Here is a 19,885-nt window from a genome sequence, read left to right as displayed (position 1 = left end):
GCTTCTTTATAGCTGAAGCCAAAATGAGTCCACACTTCATCTCATTATACTCATAATACGCACGTTCACCTTGCACTTTTTAGGCTCCGAGATAACACCGCCATCTAGCGGTTGGGTTTTAGTCAGTGGTTTAAAATGTACACAAAGCCACGAATCTTGGATGTAAAATAAATAGGGCTGTCAATTGATTCAAATACTGAATCGCGATTAATTGCACGATTGTCATGATTGTTAACTTCGCACATTTTTATCCATTCTAAATGTTCCTTAAATTTATATTCTTCAAGTTTTTAATACTCTAATCAACTTGGGTATATGGACAAATATGCATGCTTTATACAAATGTATGTTTATTATTAGTGAAACCATACTCAGAGCTTGAAGACTAGACATGTATCAAAGGTCACAGATGTTTTTCAAAGAATTTGTTCATGTCTCTTAAGCCTAAAGCTTAAAAATTCAGAATATGCAGTGTTCTGCAGGAGTATGCAGTGTTATGCAGGAATTTTTACACTGCCAGTTTAGTTCAGAGTGGGGAACTGTTCACATGAAAAAGTGGTAATGTGAAAGTTTTCATGCGGACTTGGGGAGCATGAGACCGAATCCTGGAGGAGGCGCTCTGAGTTTGGTTGCACTCGAACTGTGCCACGCTTCACGTGAACAGTGTGAGAATAACGGACTCGGGAGCGCTCTTGTTCAGAAAAGTAACCTGTGCATTCGGTTTAGCCGGTTGTAATGTATAGTTCAATAAAACGCGTGCTCGGTGTAAAAACGCCCTTTTCTTTTATTTTGACCTGGAGTCTAATAAAAGTTAAACAGAAAAAAATGGTAGCTTATGTAGGCTTTACAACGTCACTCGTTTCCCTAATGTCTCTCAATTTCTCCAACTATGGCTAGGCCACGCATCCAACAGAAAATGCATCAATCGCGCTTTAATAAAATTAGCGCCGTTAAAATGAATTTTGCATTAACGCGTTAATTTTGACAGCCATAAAAATAAATAAATATATAAATATCTAAACAGTGCTTTTGAGAATCGATACAGTATCGCCAAACATAATGTCGTGATATTCACATATTATGTGATATCACCCCACGAATTTCCTTAAAAGGAAAAGCAAATAAATTGTACAGTTCCTTCTAGAACAGGCATCGTTGTAGATCTACATAATGTTTTGATCGGTGCGTTGTTTTGTATGAAATCGCTAATCACCAGAGACGGCATTCTGCTTGTTTCACCAGGTACGTCAGAAGCCGTGCCATTTGGAAAGTCCATTGAAATGAAACATCCCTGACATTATCACAGAATGACGTCTGACTGCCCCAGCACAGCTCTAAGGTTCAGCTCATTTTAACAGTGCCGCTTTAGATCTTGTGCGTCCAACTTTCGCTCCTGCAGAGGAGATACTGAAGTTTTTGACATTTGAATTGCAAAGCGAAAGGTTACTTCTGCATAGTCCCCTTTTATGACCAAAACAGCATCAGCTACTTCACGCTGCCCTCCTGTACAGACCTATTTTACAACCACCTTGATCTAGATCTGTTTTACAAGTGCATACCTGTCTGGATCAATTCCTTGAAGCAATTTCAGTTTTGTCTTCAGAGAAATCATTTTCTTGGTAGAGGCTGCTCATTAGACTATATTTCCAAGAACTGCTGTGTAAACTTCATGGTTATTGTTTTTCTTCTTTTTACTTACAAGCTTTCTTTCTGTGCTTCAGATTTTTTTATGTTTCGGGGGGTGAGGAGGCCAGTTCATTGGGTCTGACACAAATTATATTACATTTATATCATATTAAATACTTAAGCGAAATAGATGTCCAGGATATGTCTTGCCCCTAAATTTACGAATAGCTTTTTTAAATTGTTTCCTTATTGAGTTTATTGCTTCTGTATGTAATAGTTTGTTGCGCTAATTAAATTTTATTGTAAGGACTTTCTATGAAGTCGAGTGAGGCGAGCCAGTCTAGCTTTTTTGTATCATGTACTTTGATTTGTGCCTCAAATAAACTAGCAGATAAACTAGCAGTCATTTGATACTTTATTCATATAAGGGTTGGCGTGACTGAAATTTAAATCTGCCACGGCATGTCATTGTATAGATATTGTTGCTTGTAATTTAACAATTGTTTTATAAATATTAACTAAATAATAGATACTTTACCTTGGGTAATGGACACATTTCAGGATTTGATTCTATATTAGTACATGGCAAACGTTTTTAAGGGAAAAAATCTGTTAATGCTGTAATTTATACAGGGAGTCAGGTGGCCTGGTACATTACCAAAATATTGAATGTTAACATTATTTGTATACAAAAACTTAAATTACTCTCAAGGAAGTTTTTAAAATAGCTTTACATTAACTTTATAAGACATTGTTTCTACTCCAATTCAGGATTTTTCTTATTATTTTTTTATATACATTTAAATGGTGGCTGTCACACCTTAGATTTATTCAAACAGACATTACATATTGAAGATGTGTTACTCATGTGTTACTCATTGCTAAGTAATTAATTCCTACTATTAGTTACTAGTATTTAATTCCCTTGAAATAGTAAAGGGATTACTCTTAATTTTTCAGTATTTTTTTATACAGTTACTTTATGTAATTGCATTAAATATACCTATCACCTATCAAACAATTCTATATGAAACAATAGTGAATTTTACATTAAAGGTGCACTATGCAACTTTCCGTCCACTGGAGGACGCCTATTCAAAACAAATGCGTAGTTTGATGACGCAAAGTGTGAGCGCAGCATCTTGGGAGATGTGGTCTTCTCATCACAGCCGGTGGAAAATAGGACTGGGGCAGAAATCATGTTCATGCATGCGGTTATTAACGTTACTTTAGTCTAAAGCAGAGCAGGACCGAGTGTTATGGACCTGAGCACAGCTGCTGGAGCAATTGTTAAACAAATACCCGCCTCGCGAATACCGGGACTTTTATTATGACGGGACGGGACACATTCGCCGGGCACCTGCACTGATCCGCTCTTCCGGTTATGATTTTGAGGTAATGCAGCTCTGTTTATCATATTAGATACATTTAAGTGTGTTTAAAGTGATGTTATGACGTTACTCCGTGCGTTCACTTGTTCACACTGCTAAGAGTAAAGCGCTCATGCCAAATAAAAGCCGAAACCGAGGGTAGCGCAGATATGACGCAATTGACAGGCGACTCCCTCAAATGCAATGCTGAAACGTCCCTTTCCTTAGTTAAAATAGCAATTTTCTCACAATTTATAAATAGTTGGAAACTTCTGGGATATTGTAGGTACTCAACTGAACAAAATATATAACACTGGCCTAGTGGTTTTTGGATATTTTACTGCAAAAATACTACATAGTTCACCTTTAACATTTAACATCTAAAGTATTTAATGTGTGGTTGTTGTTTTTTTTTTTAATGTAACCTCCATTTAAATACTTTGGTCTAATTAGTAGCTAATTGGATATGTAATAGGAGCATTTAGCTATAAATACTTCTGAAGCGAAATGGTGCGTTTAAGAAAAATATCCATATTTAAAATGTAATAAACTAAAATAACAAGCTTCTGGCAGTCAGCAAGTTGACTTCCGGTGAACGAGTAACCCCAATTCTCTTTAAAAATGTTTGTTTAACACTTCTAATTCATGACTGTTGTTTTTTTTTGCTCCATACTCTGCGCTTCTGTGTTCGTCAATACACGTGTTAAGGGTCAAGGGTTAGTAAATCATGGGCTAATTTAAATTTTTGAGTGAACTAACACTTTAACATGCAGTACCTTCTGATGTTTATTCATGTTTATGAATAAAGCATATGAGATTATGCGTTCATGTGTGCTTCGCTTGAACCGAGGTGGCAACCGAAGCGCCAAAAAGGTATTGATTTGCTGAATTTTGAAAAATAAAATGGACATAATTTGAAACCTGAGAAAGCACAAAGCTTATTGCGATTTTTATTGAATGGGATTTGAGCTACAGTGTTCTGTTCATTCATCAACAAATTGTATCGGTTTATCAAAATGAGAACAAATTTAAATCGAGAAAATCCTTTTTTAGTTTTTTTAACCCAACCCTACTTTACATGTGAAAGGTACTTCATTATTATTTTTTTGTTTCTTGGGGTATGCACTCAAACCAAAATGATTATTAAGGAAGATTATTCACAATGTCTAAATAAATATTACACTCAAATTAAAAACAAAACTGTAAAAAAACATATTACTGAACTGTTCCCTACTCTGAATAAGCCTCTGGATAAGCCACATCGTAAAATGATATGCACAAATGTGAGCGCATTATCATATTAATGCAGCAAGTTGCAACATTACTAAGAACTAAAGCTCTGTAATAATGTTGCTTCTTGTTGTTCTTCCTCATCTGTTGTTTTTAAAAGACAAATCGCATTCTGTATTATAATGTATTTGTATTTTCATCGCCCTTGCATGTAAAAAACGTAAATCGGTCCGGTCCAAAAAAAAAGAATCGCACAAATATATATCCATCTGTAAATAATGTAGCAAAATCTCTACAAGTTGATGCATTTCTACTGTCACTCTGTACACCATCATGCCGCCCGGCCCTGTATTGTCTTTGTTCTTTTGTTGTTTTTAGCTTCAGTGTTGCTGTCATCATCTAAGCACTGCTATTTGTGTGACCTTTTGTTGGACCTTTGAGACCTTGTAGTCATGAAATGAAGCTGCTAGAGCTGGGTGCAAATGACAAAGACAAATAGAAAACTGAGGGATTTGAACAGGGAAAACCCAGCTGCCTTTTTGTAACTGTACTATAGGGACCGTGAGCTCCTCGGAGTCAAGAGGACCGGTTATAACCGGCTGGGCTCTGCCACTCCCTCTCCGTATCGCTGTCTTGTTTCTCTCTCCAGCTAGGATGTCTTTTTCTGTGAGCAGTCAACCCATTTATTCGTACATAGTGTACTTAAGTTTTAACTTTATATCCAATGTTATATATTGATGGAAAATTGTTGACGATCTTGATTTAGTTGGCCCACACAATGCACTGACTTTTTATACACCTGGGACAGCACCCAACGATTAAGACTTATTACGGTCAAGACGCAGGCGTCACGGATTTGCATCTGACGTAGACTAGTTGTAATCTGGTATATTGGTTTCTGTGAGTGAACGTTTAATGAGATGGCAAAGCGATCAGGGTGCGTGGCAGGAAGAGAAGAGCGAACGGGGTAAATATAGCAAGGCTTGAACACTAAACCGTGTGAGTGTGGGGTCAATCACCACAAACTATGACTTTAAAATGTTCCTCTGAATGTTCGTGTTCAGGTCAAAGGTCACTTTCATTAACAAACACCACTTTCTTGCCTCCATTAGCGTGAGAGGTAAACTCAATTCCCAGTAGTAACGTTAAGCATTACCCAAGCCTCTCCACTGGGCTTTGCTTGTCATTACAGGAGTGATGAAATAGCTTTTTCACAGACCAGACATGCTCTCTCCATTATAAATACCAAGAATGACAGCCAATCTGCCAGTTCAGCAAACTCTTGTGATTCCTGAAAAACACGAGTCTTAATCTGTTAGTCTTGGGCTCGAGGCTACATTGCTGAAAAACTTTGCGAGTCTCAGTGCCTTTCTGTAAACTTGAGTACTTTAACCCTGATGAACTTACTGATGACATTTTTAACTTTTTACTAATTATTACAGTCATTTATGCAAGTGTGAAACATTTGTTTGAATCAACATGGTATACATTACCCTTCAAACGTTTGGGGTCAGATATTTCACCCTTTTTTGAACATAGATGTGAAAAATGCACTATCCAAACTTAAATGGCTGTAATTCATAAATGCTTTGAAGTATAGACCCATGTTTGGTTGGTCTTTTTAAAGAAGATAACCAGCAGATGAAAAGTAGTTTACTCTAAAGCAAATGTACTGTATAAAAAAAAAAAATAATAATAATAATAATAATAAAAAAAAGGTTTGTTTGTACTTTTCTATTCAAATCACATCAAGATTTATTTCATGGTTTCCACAAATTTTAAGCAGTAAAACTGTTTTTAGCATTGAATGAGGATGATGTGACACTGAAGACTGGATTAATGATGCTGAAAATTCAGATTTCCATCACAGGAATAAATTACATTTTAAAATGTATTACAATAGAAATTTTAAAATGTATTATTTCATTGTTTTTTTTTTTCTTTCAAAAAATGACCCCAGACTTTAATGATAGTGTAGGTAATATCTAGCTAACTTGTGGACAAGCGTAACTGCCGTAACTATGCTGTTGGACGTAGCATAAACGTTTTGAACTGCGAGCGGCGCTGCACCTCCTTTGTAAGTTGAATACGGAAGGTGGTCCACCGGTAAAGATATTTTACTTTATACAAATAATATAAATGTGGTTTAAATATGGTATAAATATGGCTATTTTTCTTTAAAAAAAAAACATCGATTTGCTTCAGAAGGCCTCTATTAACCCCCCAAAAAGTGTGGAGTACATAATGGATGGATGAACTTTTATGCGCTTTAAATTTTGGGTTGCCATTCACTGCCATTATAAAGCTGGGAAGAGCCAGGACATTTTGTAATATAACTCTGATTGTTATTTGTCTGAAAGAAGAATGTCATATACACCTAGGATTGCTTGAGGGTGAGTAAATGATGGGATGTTTATCCCTTTAAGTTCTACGAGCTACTCAAATGCTCAACTTTTTACCCAGATACAAAAGCTGCTGCTTAATGAAGACTCGTCGTGTCAAAGGTAATAAGACTTCAGTTTAATGGACGTCACCATCTTTGATAGACTTTGTTCACTGTTACTTACTGGTGTGAGAATACGGGGCTGAGACCTGTTGCACGTTTATACAAACAGTATTTCCAGATGCTGTTAGTCGCTGTGTGAGCAGAACATTTAGACACTCATGAGGTAAGTAAAATCGGTTGTCAGTCCCAAAAACCGAAAAGTCTAAGTAGCCTTGGTCCTTACCACATTTAAATACACCATGTTTGGACACGGCGATATTAGGCAAATTAAATGCAATGTCTGCTCTCAGATATCACCATGTGCAGAGCATGATCTCTGGTGATTCTGTCAGGGCTGTGCTATAGCCATCTAAAGCTCCTGCTTGTTTTCGACGCAAGTCCCATTAAAGTTCACCCAAAAATGAAACTTTTCATCATTTACAATATACATTTTCGTTGACTTCAAACCATGTCCAGTCAAACTCCAATATTGCATTACATATTCATATTCACAAGAACGGAATTTGCAAATGTGGTAAACAAAAAGCCAATATTTGTGATCAGACCAGTTAACTGATATCTAGGTCAGTGTTTGAATGCTGCGGCCACTTCTGTCTTTGATTGTAATGCCTCTACACCGAGAGCAGAGCTCTCTGGCATAAACAGCACACGTCTGTTGTGCTGCCAGCCCTGCGGAAGGAGGCGGCGTGCCCGTTTGCCTCGCGCTCGTGTCCCCTTCCTGTTTAAACAAACTGGCACAAAGTGGAGGACTGGCAGAGGGAGCGGAGCCGTGTTCCCGCACAGTGATTAGTGCAAACGGGGGTCCCCCCGCTGAATGAAGCGGCGGTTATGTAACGCACAATGAGGACAGGCTAGGCTTGAGGCTCCCTCAGGTTCTCTTCCGCCTGAAAGGAGAAAAGGGGTTATGGGAGAGGGAAGCATGTTTTTGGCATTTTGGGAGGGAGGAGAGATTCCCGTTATCTCCGCTGGGCCTCCGCTCCCACACACATGCACTGCGTTCCACTGCAGATTTTTAAATTACATACAAGATATTTGTCTATGCATGATTCTGCATAGCTGATATGATTCAACATATTAGTTTCCTCGTTTTGTTGCATTTTAGCCACATTTTAATTGATGGGTTCAGTAGAGTTATTGAATATAGAATTTGAGCAGAAAAATTTGAGAACAGGAAAGGGGAATGACACGAGGTGGACTTAAACTTACATCACCCGCATGTGCACTAGGGCGAAGCGCTGTGATGCCGTGTAACAGCAATGCAATACCGTTAGTTTGCGTTTATATTTGAAACTTAATCGCTTTCCTTTTCATGTGTAAAATGATTGATTATACAACAACAGCTATGTTTCCATCACCCTCTTTTTATGAGCATTTGGAAGTATTGCATCATAAATGATTGATGAATACACCAAATTTTGAAACAACATCCCTTAATGGTGCACTATGTATTATGTCCAAAAACCATGCCAGTGTTGTATATTTTGTTCATTTGAGTTCTTACAATACCCCCAATGTTTCCAACTATTTGTAAATTGTGAGAAAATTGCTATTTTAACCAATGAACCGGGACACCTGAGGGAGTCGCCTGTCAATTGCTTCATATCTGCGTTACCCTCGGTTTCTGTTTTTATTTTTCAGAAAAGCTTAGCAGTGTGAACAAAGCCCCTTTCACACTGCGATTCCGGCAAATACACGGATAATGTGACCCGGCATTTGTTCCCGGGTCGCTGGATTTGGTCCATTCTCACTGCCAGTGAAATACCGTAATATGTGTGCTTTCACACACAACGCTTAACGGTCCCGGATCGAGTTGACACGTGACATCCGGATGTGCGATCTCAGCTTCAGCGCGGATAGTAAGGAGCTCCGTGGTCTCGACTTGTGTCCAGTTTGCGCACATTTCTGCTTGTTTAATTTTAGTTTCTTTTGTATACGAACACTATCTGCGTTTAAAACACCGACTAGCTCTTCTGGCCCTGCAGGGTTGTATTATTGAAAAAACAAGGAGTCACACGATAACTACGCACACGTTGCGGCAATAGTTTTGGCTTTTGTTCACAGAGCGCTCGTCCTGGGTCGAATCCCGCAATGTTACTAGGTCCCCGACCCGGGTTCAATTCGGTAATCTATTCCGGGACGTGGTTGCTTTCACACAGAAGACGACCCGGCAATGTTCCGGGAAAATTGCGGGTCCGACGTGCAGTGTGAAAGGGGCTCAAGTGTCACAGCAGCCGCCGAGCGAACGCACAGTAACGTCATAACATAATTTTAAACACACTTAAATTGATCTAATATGATAAACAATGCTTTGTTACCTCATACTCATGACCGAAAAGCAGAAATGGCGCCAGCGACTGAGTCCCTTCATAATAAAAGTCCCTTCGCTCGCGAGCTGTGTGTTGCGCAACAATCGCTCCACAACACTCGGTCCTGCTCTGTTTTATACTACAGTAATATTAATAATCCGTCCATGAACATGATTTCTGCTCTAGTCCTATCCCAATTATTGTATGTGCGTATGATGAATTTAGAAGCGTAATGTCATCACTAATGATTGCCTGCACATACGCATAAAATAAAAAAACATTTAGCTAGTGGCCTACTTGACGTTTGGTTAAGCACTATGGCAAAAGGATAATATTATTCTGTCTTGTATTAATGTACATAAAGGAAAACACGACTCTCAGATGGGAGCTGACTCGAGCCGACCTGTTCGTGAACGACACATCATTACCGTTTCCACTGATGGTGTTTTATTTACCGGGATATGTTAACAACCTGATTGGTTGGCTTTTTGTTATGTGTATTTCTCGACAACTTGTGAACGTCTAAAACAATACTGCTTTTGTACTCATTGTATGTGCGTAGCTACATATGATGGTATTTTGACCAGTTGACAACTTGTGAAGAGCTTATAAAGTGTGTGAAGGAATCAAAATGGGAGCAGAAATTCATTCCATGTCACACGCAAACACAAACGAAGATCCGCTGCCAAGAGAGGCGGTTCTGATGCCTGTACCGAACTGTGATGGGCAACATCACAACTATGATGATAAGAAACTGGTATGCTTGAGCATTCGCATCTTGTGACATGTCCTGTTTTTGGTTCGTTTATGTGTCTTTGGCCCATTTTGTGTTCATATTTCATTCAAACCGCACCAAGAAGAAGAACCGCACTTGGAAGTGTACCTAGATTCATCTTTTCAGCGGTCTCGGTCCACTTGTTTGGAATCCAATAGATGGTTCAGATGGCAGCATTCACGCTTATTCAAATGAACCGCAATAACAGAGCAAATCACACAAGGGTTCGTTTTAATCTGACCTAACATGACAAATGCGAACACACTCTAAATGATGTAACTCGAGGATGAGTTTAGAGTCTAATAAACAACGCTAGTGGACCGCTGTGTAGAGATGCAATAGAACTGTATGTGTACCATTACCGTGATGTAAAATGGGCCTTTGCTATTGCATCTCGTTTCTGCTGTTTCCAACTATGACTTAAAATGTATTACGGCTGCCACCCATCATTTAGAAATGTCTCAAGGCAATTGCTTCATGTCTGTCTATGACTGTAGTCAGTATGCTCCTTTACTCATTGTCTGTTTTTGTCAAACGTATAGAGCCGCCCGCCCCTGCGCTGATGCAGGTGGGATTGCCCGCACAGGCCAGCACACGACTGCAGAGATGCTTCTGATGTTTTTGAGCGCTGTAGAGGGAGGGCTTGGAATGCTTCCCACCTCATTGCCCGGGCGACTACGCGGCTCTCATCGCGGGCACTTTTCCATAAGCAAACTGGATTCTGCCGGTTAGCACTGAGCGTATATATTCTTCCCAGAATTAGGGCAGAGCAGAGAGAGAGGAACACTCGTCACAGGCTGACATGACAGATGGGGAGAGGGAGCAGGCGGGGGAGTCAGCTCAGTGAATCTGGAAAAACAGGCAGTGCAGTTTTGCAAGAAAGAGAGCCAACAGAGAGAGATGTCGTAAATTATTGGGAAAATACACTGTGTGACCCCAGTGTTGTGTTTGGATTTACATAAAGCATTTCCCTAGGTGTCTAACATGGAAATATTTGAGATTAGTGGTCAAAATGATGGGATTTTTTTTATTGGTGGATGCAGCTACCAGGCTCTACTACAGAGTGGCCCATAATAATGCCTGTATATTATTCATTGCATTAAATACTTTAATGGTGTCTTCACACTTGGCATATTTGGTTCGATTAAATCAAACCCTGGTGTGATTTGCTCTGTTTGTGCGGTTAATTTGACTAAGCGAATTCCAAACAAACTTCGGTGCTTTTCGAATGAAATATTAACACAACAGTGAACAAAGACATGTATGCCAATCAAAACAAGATATCACCTGTTCAAGCATTAACTGTTTTTTCTCCTCATAGTCATGATGTTGCTCATCCCAGTTTGGTACAGGCGTCAGAACCTCACTCATTTGTGTGTGTGTGACAGAAGGATTCTTGCCGTTGTTTTGACTCCTTTACACATTTTATATAGCTTGATGTCATCATACTCAATTCTAGTTAAAATATGAGTGATACTGCTCCATTGGGATGTGATTATGGGGTGTGTTTCAACTGAACCAGGAAAGACATCAATTGGACAGACCTACAACCAATCAGGGCAATGAAGCGACTCATAACGTTGGTTGTCCAATGTCAACAGAACTCTACTACACTGTGTTGCCAAGTCTACGGTTTTCCAGAGTGTTGTTTTACATGTCCACGGGTTGAAGCAACCTCAATTAGGGGATTATATAGACCCATGAATGCAAATTTTAGCATGCAAACTTGCCAAAATAACACACATTTTACCCCCCAAAGGCCATTTTTTTTAGGGGAAGCACCAGAGAAGCTATTTTTTTGGGCTAGTAGTTGGTAGGGCTGTCACTTTTTATTCGATATTCGAATATGCATTTGAACATGATGTGAAATATCCGTAATCGAACTATAAATAAACTATCCGGTTTTTAAAGTGCCATGTAGCACAATTTTTTTACTGTTGGGTGCGTTTACATGGAGCACTGTAATCGGTTTAAAAGTCCAATCTGAATGAAAATGCTCCATATAAACACCTCAATCGTAACCAAAATGCCCAAACTGAATGAAATTGTAATCATTTTGAGATGGCTGGGATAAACCTTTTCATGAATCGATCAAACGAAACATTTCATCATGTAAACGACCTGACCGGATTACTTTTGAGTGTGCGTCCTTATATGACGTACACAGCGCGCACCTTCACCACTGAAGAGCACGCGCCGTGCTCACATGCACCAAGCATGTTGACAAGAGAGGAAAGTACATTTTTCTGAGGGATAAACTTTTTATTTCGTAAGAATTTATGAAGATAATTTTGGCATAATGACACTGTCCCTAAACCTAGCAAACAATCAACTACTTAAACTGCGCCTGACATTAGAATTTATTTTTTTCTGAGATGATTAATACAGTTTACAACAAATAAATAGCTTTTATAAAACCGTATAAGTCCATCTGATGCGGTAGACAAACTGAAAGCTGTGAGGATTGCATATACTGGCTCTTTATATCTTAATTTACACTTAATGTTTGAAACGGCAGGTTATCAACTTAAGTTAGCAATTTATTTTTCCATACAGGCTGTGGCCTGAGTCCTGTTTATGACTGTTAATGCATTTGTGATTGAATCTCCGTTACTGCGGTGTCCGTTTTTTTAATTTATTTTTATGGGGTCGTAGATATTCGAATACATTGGTTGATATTTAATATCTGTTCGAATTAGATTTTTTTTTTAAATGACAGCCCTAGTTTAGGATTTGTTGAAAAAACTTGGCAACCCTGTCTGCACGCACACTGGAATGAGCTATCCGGCAAACAGTGTTGTAAAAAAAATTATTTAAGTATACACAGTTACTTACCAACATGATGATCATTTCTGAGAGAAATAGTGAAGGTGAATGCATATACGAACAAGTTCTCTGTTTAGGATTAGAACAAATTCAACCCCAAGCGCCTTTGACATTGATGATTACTGTTGATCATCTGTCCGTCATCGTCTAAAGCCCGCCCTGACAATTTCATTGGTCTGAACAGATTTTGTTTGGGCATAATTACTCCTCTATGGATCAAGTCCAGACCGAACTGCCTGAGCTCAAATGTTGTGGGCGGGGCTGAGTTCAGCTGGTATCCAGGCTACATTTTATAAGCTCTTCATGAGTTCTCAGCTGGTCAAAATACCATCATATGTAGCTACACGCACATCGAGCACATTTAGCCCAGCACACAGCATTATTTCGGATGTTCAGTAAGTTTAGTCTCAAAATAGGCAGTGAGTCATAAAAGTCAACCAATCAGATTGTGAACGTATTACTAATGCTATGCCTCAATTGTCTGGCTATCAAGATTGAACATTGGTCTGGGGAGTCTGCTCTGTATTTTCCACTGCACAAGAGGTGTGATCAATGAGCATTATTTGAATGTGTCTGTATGCAATTGGATAGTCCTTCAACCAATCAGACCACAAGAGGCGCGATCAGCAGGCATTCGCCCACCTTTAATGTTTTTTTTTAATGAATATATATATATATATATATATATATATATATATATATATATATATATATATATATATATATATATATATATATATATATACATATATATATATATATATATATACATATATATATATATATATATATATATATATATATATATATATATATATATATATACATATACATATACATATACATATACATATACATATATATATATATATATATATATATATAGTTAGTTGAACAAAAAATCCTTGTTTCCACGAAAATATTTAGCAGCACTGTGTTCAGCATTGATAATGATGATAAATGTTTCAACAGCTTATTAAAGTGATTTGTGATTGGATCATGTGAAGGCTGGAGTTGAAAATTCAACTTGGCCAAAATTAAATAATGGTAAAATATAATATCAGCAGATTAATCTGCCTAACACAATTTCAGAGAACTATTAAAAACAAATAGCTTGGTGTTGGCTGTTTAGCATGTATAGTTGCACACGAAACTGGAATGATTCTTGTTTTAAACCAAAATATGAACTAAGGGCAGGCCTGTTGTCTCGTTTGCCATCAGGGTAATTACTGCTCAGTCTGTGAACATGAACCCTGCTTCACCTGAGAACTGTGTGCTTTTGGTCCCGTGCTGTTCACAAACTACCTGTCCTATAGAGCTGCTGTAGAAACGCTACGTTCCCCAAGTAAGGGAGAAGATGCCTTTTCCTTTTTAGGCTTCTACATTACAGTGGGGCGGATGGAGATGATGCGATACCCTTCTCTGATTATCCCAGTGCTCATACTGCAATTTAAATTGAATCAAGCATCAGCCTCAATGCTTTCTCCGCATGCCGTGAGACGTCTCATTTGTAAAAGTGGTTTAAAGCAGAGGAAACCAGAAGGCTTAACGCCATTAAAAGATGGAGGGCTGCTGGGTGCTTGATCAGTTTTGTTCGAAAGAAAAAAGTGTTACAACTTTTTTTCATAAAATATATTTCAAATTAGTTTGTTGTAATTAGATTTTTGTGGTAAAGCACAAGTTTAATGTGGGATTTGTCTCAAAGCACTTATTCTGTTTTGTAGTTTGTTAGTCTATTTATATTTAAGTAAATCTTGAAGCTGTGTCTCAGACCGGGGCTGAAACTTTTTGGCAATTATGGTCATTATAGGAAAATCATTTACTAGTTTAACAGGATATTGCTTTTTTTAAACACATCCTTTTGACAATGTGGATAACAGTCCATCTTTGGCACACTTTTCATTTATTGTCCCGGTCCCACATAATAATGCTACATCTTGACAGTGTCTGCAAACATACCGAAAAGCCCACAAATCGCATTAGGAGCTCGAGTGGAAGTAATACTCGTGCTTGACTGGCCGTCTGCATCAAGAACATCGTGTACAATGTAAACAACCCCCCCCTCTCAGATCCCCCTCAATTCGCCTACATCCCAGCTATTGTCTCGCTCGATCAGCCCCAACCAACTGGAGCTTAACCGCACCATCAATGGCTGTTTGTCTCCGGCAGTCTTCAGTGTACAGCTTTTGAATTGTTCACTTGAGAAAAGTGCACTTATAAAGCGGTGAATGCTTCAATATATTGCGTGCAAAGAGGCTATAAGGTGCACACAATGCAAAAGTAAACGGCCGCGTAAATTCCCAGAGTCTTACGTCTCTACAGTGCCTCGTCTGTCACTTTATATAAAGGCTACAGTGCTTCCAGACAAAGGGAGAGGGCGGACCGGTGCAGATTTGGTGTGTATAACAGCGGCAAGGCAAGAAGGCTTCTACTATTCTAGCCACAGGCCTTCATGCTTTTTGTAGTGGAAACTACTTCAATGGCTTGTCCCAGGTCTTTTCCGTGGCTGTTTTGCTTTTGGGCTAATCCTGCTAATTCCAGGTTTCACTCCACATTACGTATACCTGTTTCTTCTGTGCACACGACTAGAACTGTTACATAACCACAAATGTGAGGAAGTCGGTTAGTATTCACACTTCCCTAAACCCTGGAGGAACATGCTACTCAACGAAAAATAAAACCACTTTGCTGACGAACCTGCGGGACTCAGGTTGCAAGATACAACCAGCAATATGACTCTTTTCCCTTTTGCTTTGTACATGCCTATAATCTCTGCTTAAGTCACTTCGTTAAGAGTGAATTGTGGAATTTTTAGATGTACAAAGTGCACATCTGTCTCCTCTTAGCAAAACGTCACCGTATTAAGTCACACTGAGCAGTAAACGTACACCGCGCACACTGAAGCTGTTCTCTCACATGCTTCTTTTCTTGCTCATGGAGTGAAACTTGCTGAGGTGGTCCAGTCCATTCTGTGTGCGCTGCACTGTCAGAGTTTGAGCTGGAGCATACAGGATGAAGCTCTGTTGTGCAACCTGCTGCTGTCAGCCCAATTGGCAAAATGGCACTTTCTCTCTCACGCAGCGTGGCCTTCATTTGTTCATGTTCGAAATCCCACAATGTCATCTCACCAATCTTCCAGCTAGACCTTGTTCATGAGATGTGCCTCACCAGTTCGCTCTGTCATTTGTAGGGTTCTTGCACAGTGGTGACTGCAATTTATAATTCCTAATAATTCTTGTACTAGCACTTGTATAGTAGTATGCAGGGTACACATTTAGTTTTAATGTTTTAAGTTGGTGGACCGTTCAGAAGGCCATTGTGAATCAGGGAAAAATCCTAAACTAGGGTCAGGTTAAAGACTATGTGGAAAATGGCATCTGCAACCTGACCACACACACTGAGGGTGGCCGGTTGCCTAGGGACAGTCCTGCAGGTCTAAATACACAGTTTGAAACATGTACCCTTTCTATAAATTTTGTGGCACTGAAGGCTCCTGGGTATCAGGGAGCCGCTGACTGCAGGGCTTCTGTAAGCAGCCGTCCTCATCTGCAGGGGCAGATCCTGCACAGCTGTTTAAACGGTGTCCATTTCAGCTTCTCTCTCGACTTAACTCACCAGGCTCTTATTCAAATCATGTTAGTCTATTTTACATGCAAATATCGAGGCTGCCCAGTTCTCAGACAAGGGCTGTCCTGATTATGAAACTGGCTAGCGATTAATGGTCACTTGTCTTGTCACAAGCTTAATCACACACGCTGTTGTTTATTTACTTTAAATATGATTTCCTTTAAGGCTTTGTAAACAAATGTTAGGCTTTTGGCTATTTAATTTTAAATGCTTATTGAGGTTCATAGTTAAACATTTAATTTTTAATTAGCCATATCCACTAGAGATGGTAATGGCTAAATATTATGCAAAACGGTGATGCCTGGACTGCATCATGTGCATAATGCAAGCTGCGCTGTGGGCTTAAAATGAACTATTTAAAACACGCCTATGTTGAGGTCATATAGAGTGCTCACATAGTGATCTAATGCACTAGACATGGAGACAAGTGCGCATTTTGTAGAATTTCTATATTCACTTAAAATGTATTTTGTTCTTTGTCACATAAGAACTGCTGTATGTATGAAAAATATAAAAATATCAGTTTGTATAACATGAAATAATAACATGATTTAAATTTAAAGAGTGAAATTATTGTTAATATCACTGCTATGTAATTAATAATAATGTAATATGTAGGGGTGTAATGATACCCTTATGTCATATGATATTGCGATACTACAAGACAGGAAAAGGTTAACAAACGTACTGTTGATTAAAATGCTAAATTTCTTATTATATTGGGGTAGATTTTAATAGGCTTGGACTTGGAGGAGGTAACCCAATGCACAGGACAATGGAGACCAGAATACAAATACATGATTCTGAAGCTGAAAATACAGAATTAATTTAGACAAATATGCTTGCACTGTCACTGACTAGATATATTTAAAATAATGTAGGCCACTTTTCACTGGAAACTAGGGCTGTGCAATATCGCAAATGCATATCGCAACGGCATGCAATATCTGCATGATTTTAATAGGCTATTTCAACATTGTGAAAAGTTTTAGGTCGACGCATAGAGCAGAGAATAAACTGGGCATACGACTGTTACTTGATGTAACTTGCTTGATGTCAAAAGGAGTTATTAAATGAAAAACAATAACAATATCACGCTGTCTGAAATGCGCGCACACACACACACACACACACACACACACACACACACACACCAAAACGTGAATGATTTGTGACATAAATGTTAACTAAAACACTGCTGGTCACTTTCAGAAGTTGTAGCGATGCTTTCTTTTCGCTTAAAGAATGTGAAACACAAATGGATTCATACAGCAACAAAGGTGAATCGGAGCTCATTGACAGATTAAATTTTTGCCGTATCCGGTCGGCAAAACTCCGAACACATCTTCCCTTCTTAAGAATGACTTCAGTGCCGTTCTTTATTTTCTCAGAGAAAAGCTTAACTCAATGTCTTCCAGAGTCACGGTCAAAGCTGAATCGAAAGACCGCCGTTCACCAGTTTCTGTGTTTACTAGAAGAAGCACGCAAACGCAACTCGGCCGTCATTATATTAAGCCCCGCCCACCGACTCTATACACGATGTGATTGGCCCGACCAGAGTTTGGCGTTTACAGCTCAGAAGTGTATTGAGAGTTGCTAGACGACACTCGCGGCAAATTAGATTTGCTGCCGCTAGGGTGCGTCTAGATTTCTAGGCTAGCACAGCCCTACTGAAAACATAAGATATTTGGCATTACCAGGACCCACACATATTCCCCTATTGCATTATTATACTATATTATAAAATTCAACATAATATATAGTAGTACTGACACAACCCTGTGAACTTGAATTTTGTCTCTCTCAGTAATTTTTATTTTGGGTGAACTATACACAATATATATTGTAACTATACACAATACATATTGTTGCATTTTTATTTGTGATATATTGTTACACCAACTAATATGTACTGGACAGAAGTTCACTTCCGTTTGAGTTAAGAGATTCTGAAGTATAATGAATACTTAATGATTGTACGCCTCTGAGCTTCAATCAAGTTGAAGTTATGCAGCTGTGTTCGTTCTGATCAGCTGTCTGTAGCCCACAGAAAGACACGCAAGTACAGGAGCTTCACAATGCCATTCTAAGCTGTCACGGAGTGTTATATGAACAGGTAAAATCCCTCCCAGTGTTGGGATCCATGTTGTTGTTTTTGCTGCAAGCAGCCTAAGCTAGAGAGGCGTGTGTGCGTGTTTCACCAGCCGCACACGCTGTAAGCCTGCATCGGGCTACGAGGCTGATGAGAAGTGACAAGATAAGTCCCGGCTCAAGTGCAGGGGCCCGTCTCTTTTCTCCACAGGGGAGAAATGCACGCTTCTGTGTCGGGAAAATAAAGAGGGAAAAAAATCTTTGGGACAGGATAGGTTTAGATAGCCGTTGAGGGTTGCGAGCACGGCAGCCTCCCCGAGCGCACGGGTGCGTGCGAGAAACGATCATTGGGAATATTTTAATCTCTGTTGCCGGTTTATGTAACAGTCACGTGACCCTGTCAGTGACGTGACATCACAGCTTGCCCTACTCTTGTTTTCACTCGTTCACGTTGTCGGTCACGAATCTCCCTGTAAGATGCACAAAGGCAGTGTAGTGAAGACAAACGGAGGCAGGACCACGGAGCTATAACCAGGCCTTGTGGTGGTGGTTCAGCGTTTACTATCGCTGGAGAAGATAAAGGGAGCGAAACAGTGGCCATGCCTTTTTGTACACATGCACGTGTGCGTTTTTGAGTCGTGCGAGGAATAGAGGAGCAAGTTCTGTGTTTGGAGGACCGCTGATTGACACATCAATGAGAGAAAAAGTCCTCAGAGTTCACGGCCGAGACGAAATGGCCATGAAGCTTTTGTTCTGGGAGTTAGAGCAGCATTTGAAAAGGTAAAGTGTGCTTTACACTGCCTGGTCCTACATCTAATATAATATAATATAATAGTTTACACAGCAATTTCTATTCAGATTCTTCCACGGGAGATACTTAAACGCAAAGATGCAAATGCATTTGACCTTATGAATGAAAAGTATGGCCTCTATTTGTTGGAGTGTCTCAGGGGGTCTTTGTTCCTCTGAGCATCATATGTGTGTCATATTAATCTGCTCACTTTAATGAGGAAATCGTGTTCAGTCTGTCGGCAGAATCAAAGTACATTTTGATTTACAGAAGGAATTTTTTAGTTCAAAATAATATGTGGTGCACTTGTATGCTTTTAGATAGCAATGCATGTCAAACGCTTTGGATATTTTGCATATTGTCATTTGATCTCCTGAAAACCATTTACACAGATGTTTTTATCCAAAGTAACTTGCATTGCATTCAACATTGTTTTCATGCATTCCCTGGGTATTGAACCCATGACTGTGGCATGTCTTTCTAGTTCAATGATCTTCAGTTCGAGGTACAATCAAAATTTAAAGTGGAAATGGTAGATGGACGATTTGTTCTGTTGACCTATGTTAAAAAAAGCTTCAGTCCAGACACTTGGTACAAAGACAACACGGTCTTCGTGTTCATTATGTGAGAACACGCAGTCCAGAGAACCTTCTGTTGGCCCAATCAGGTATTCATATAAATTGTCATGGCTTAAGGTACGTAGCTGGATTTTGCCAGTTTTTGAATTGTGGCCGTTTC

General features: G+C 39.2%; 1 protein-coding gene across 3 annotated transcripts in view; it reads left to right on the top strand.

Moving 5' to 3' along the window:
- The window catches only part of tsc22d1 (TSC22 domain family, member 1), an 86,480-nt gene that overhangs the window by 56,331 nt on the left and 10,264 nt on the right, over positions 1-19,885 (top strand). The window contains exon 2 of one of the 3 annotated variants that reach the window (XM_067443356.1): positions 1,243-1,740. The exons of 1 other annotated variant lie outside the window; for it this stretch is intronic. In XM_067443356.1, coding sequence (XP_067299457.1) covers positions 1,243-1,279 — 37 coding nt within the window. In that variant the 3' untranslated portion in view covers positions 1,280-1,740. Of the gene's footprint in view, positions 1-1,242; positions 1,741-18,738; positions 19,138-19,885 lie in introns of those variants that run through there. One more of the 3 variants, XM_067443359.1, reaches the window with a different exon arrangement.

This window comes from Pseudorasbora parva, chromosome 5 (assembly GCF_024679245.1).
Source record: "Pseudorasbora parva isolate DD20220531a chromosome 5, ASM2467924v1, whole genome shotgun sequence".
Classification (NCBI taxonomy): Eukaryota; Metazoa; Chordata; class Actinopteri; order Cypriniformes; family Gobionidae; genus Pseudorasbora; species Pseudorasbora parva.
The sequence above is the reverse complement of the archived record's forward strand: the minus strand, read 5'-3'. Positions and strand labels throughout refer to the sequence as shown.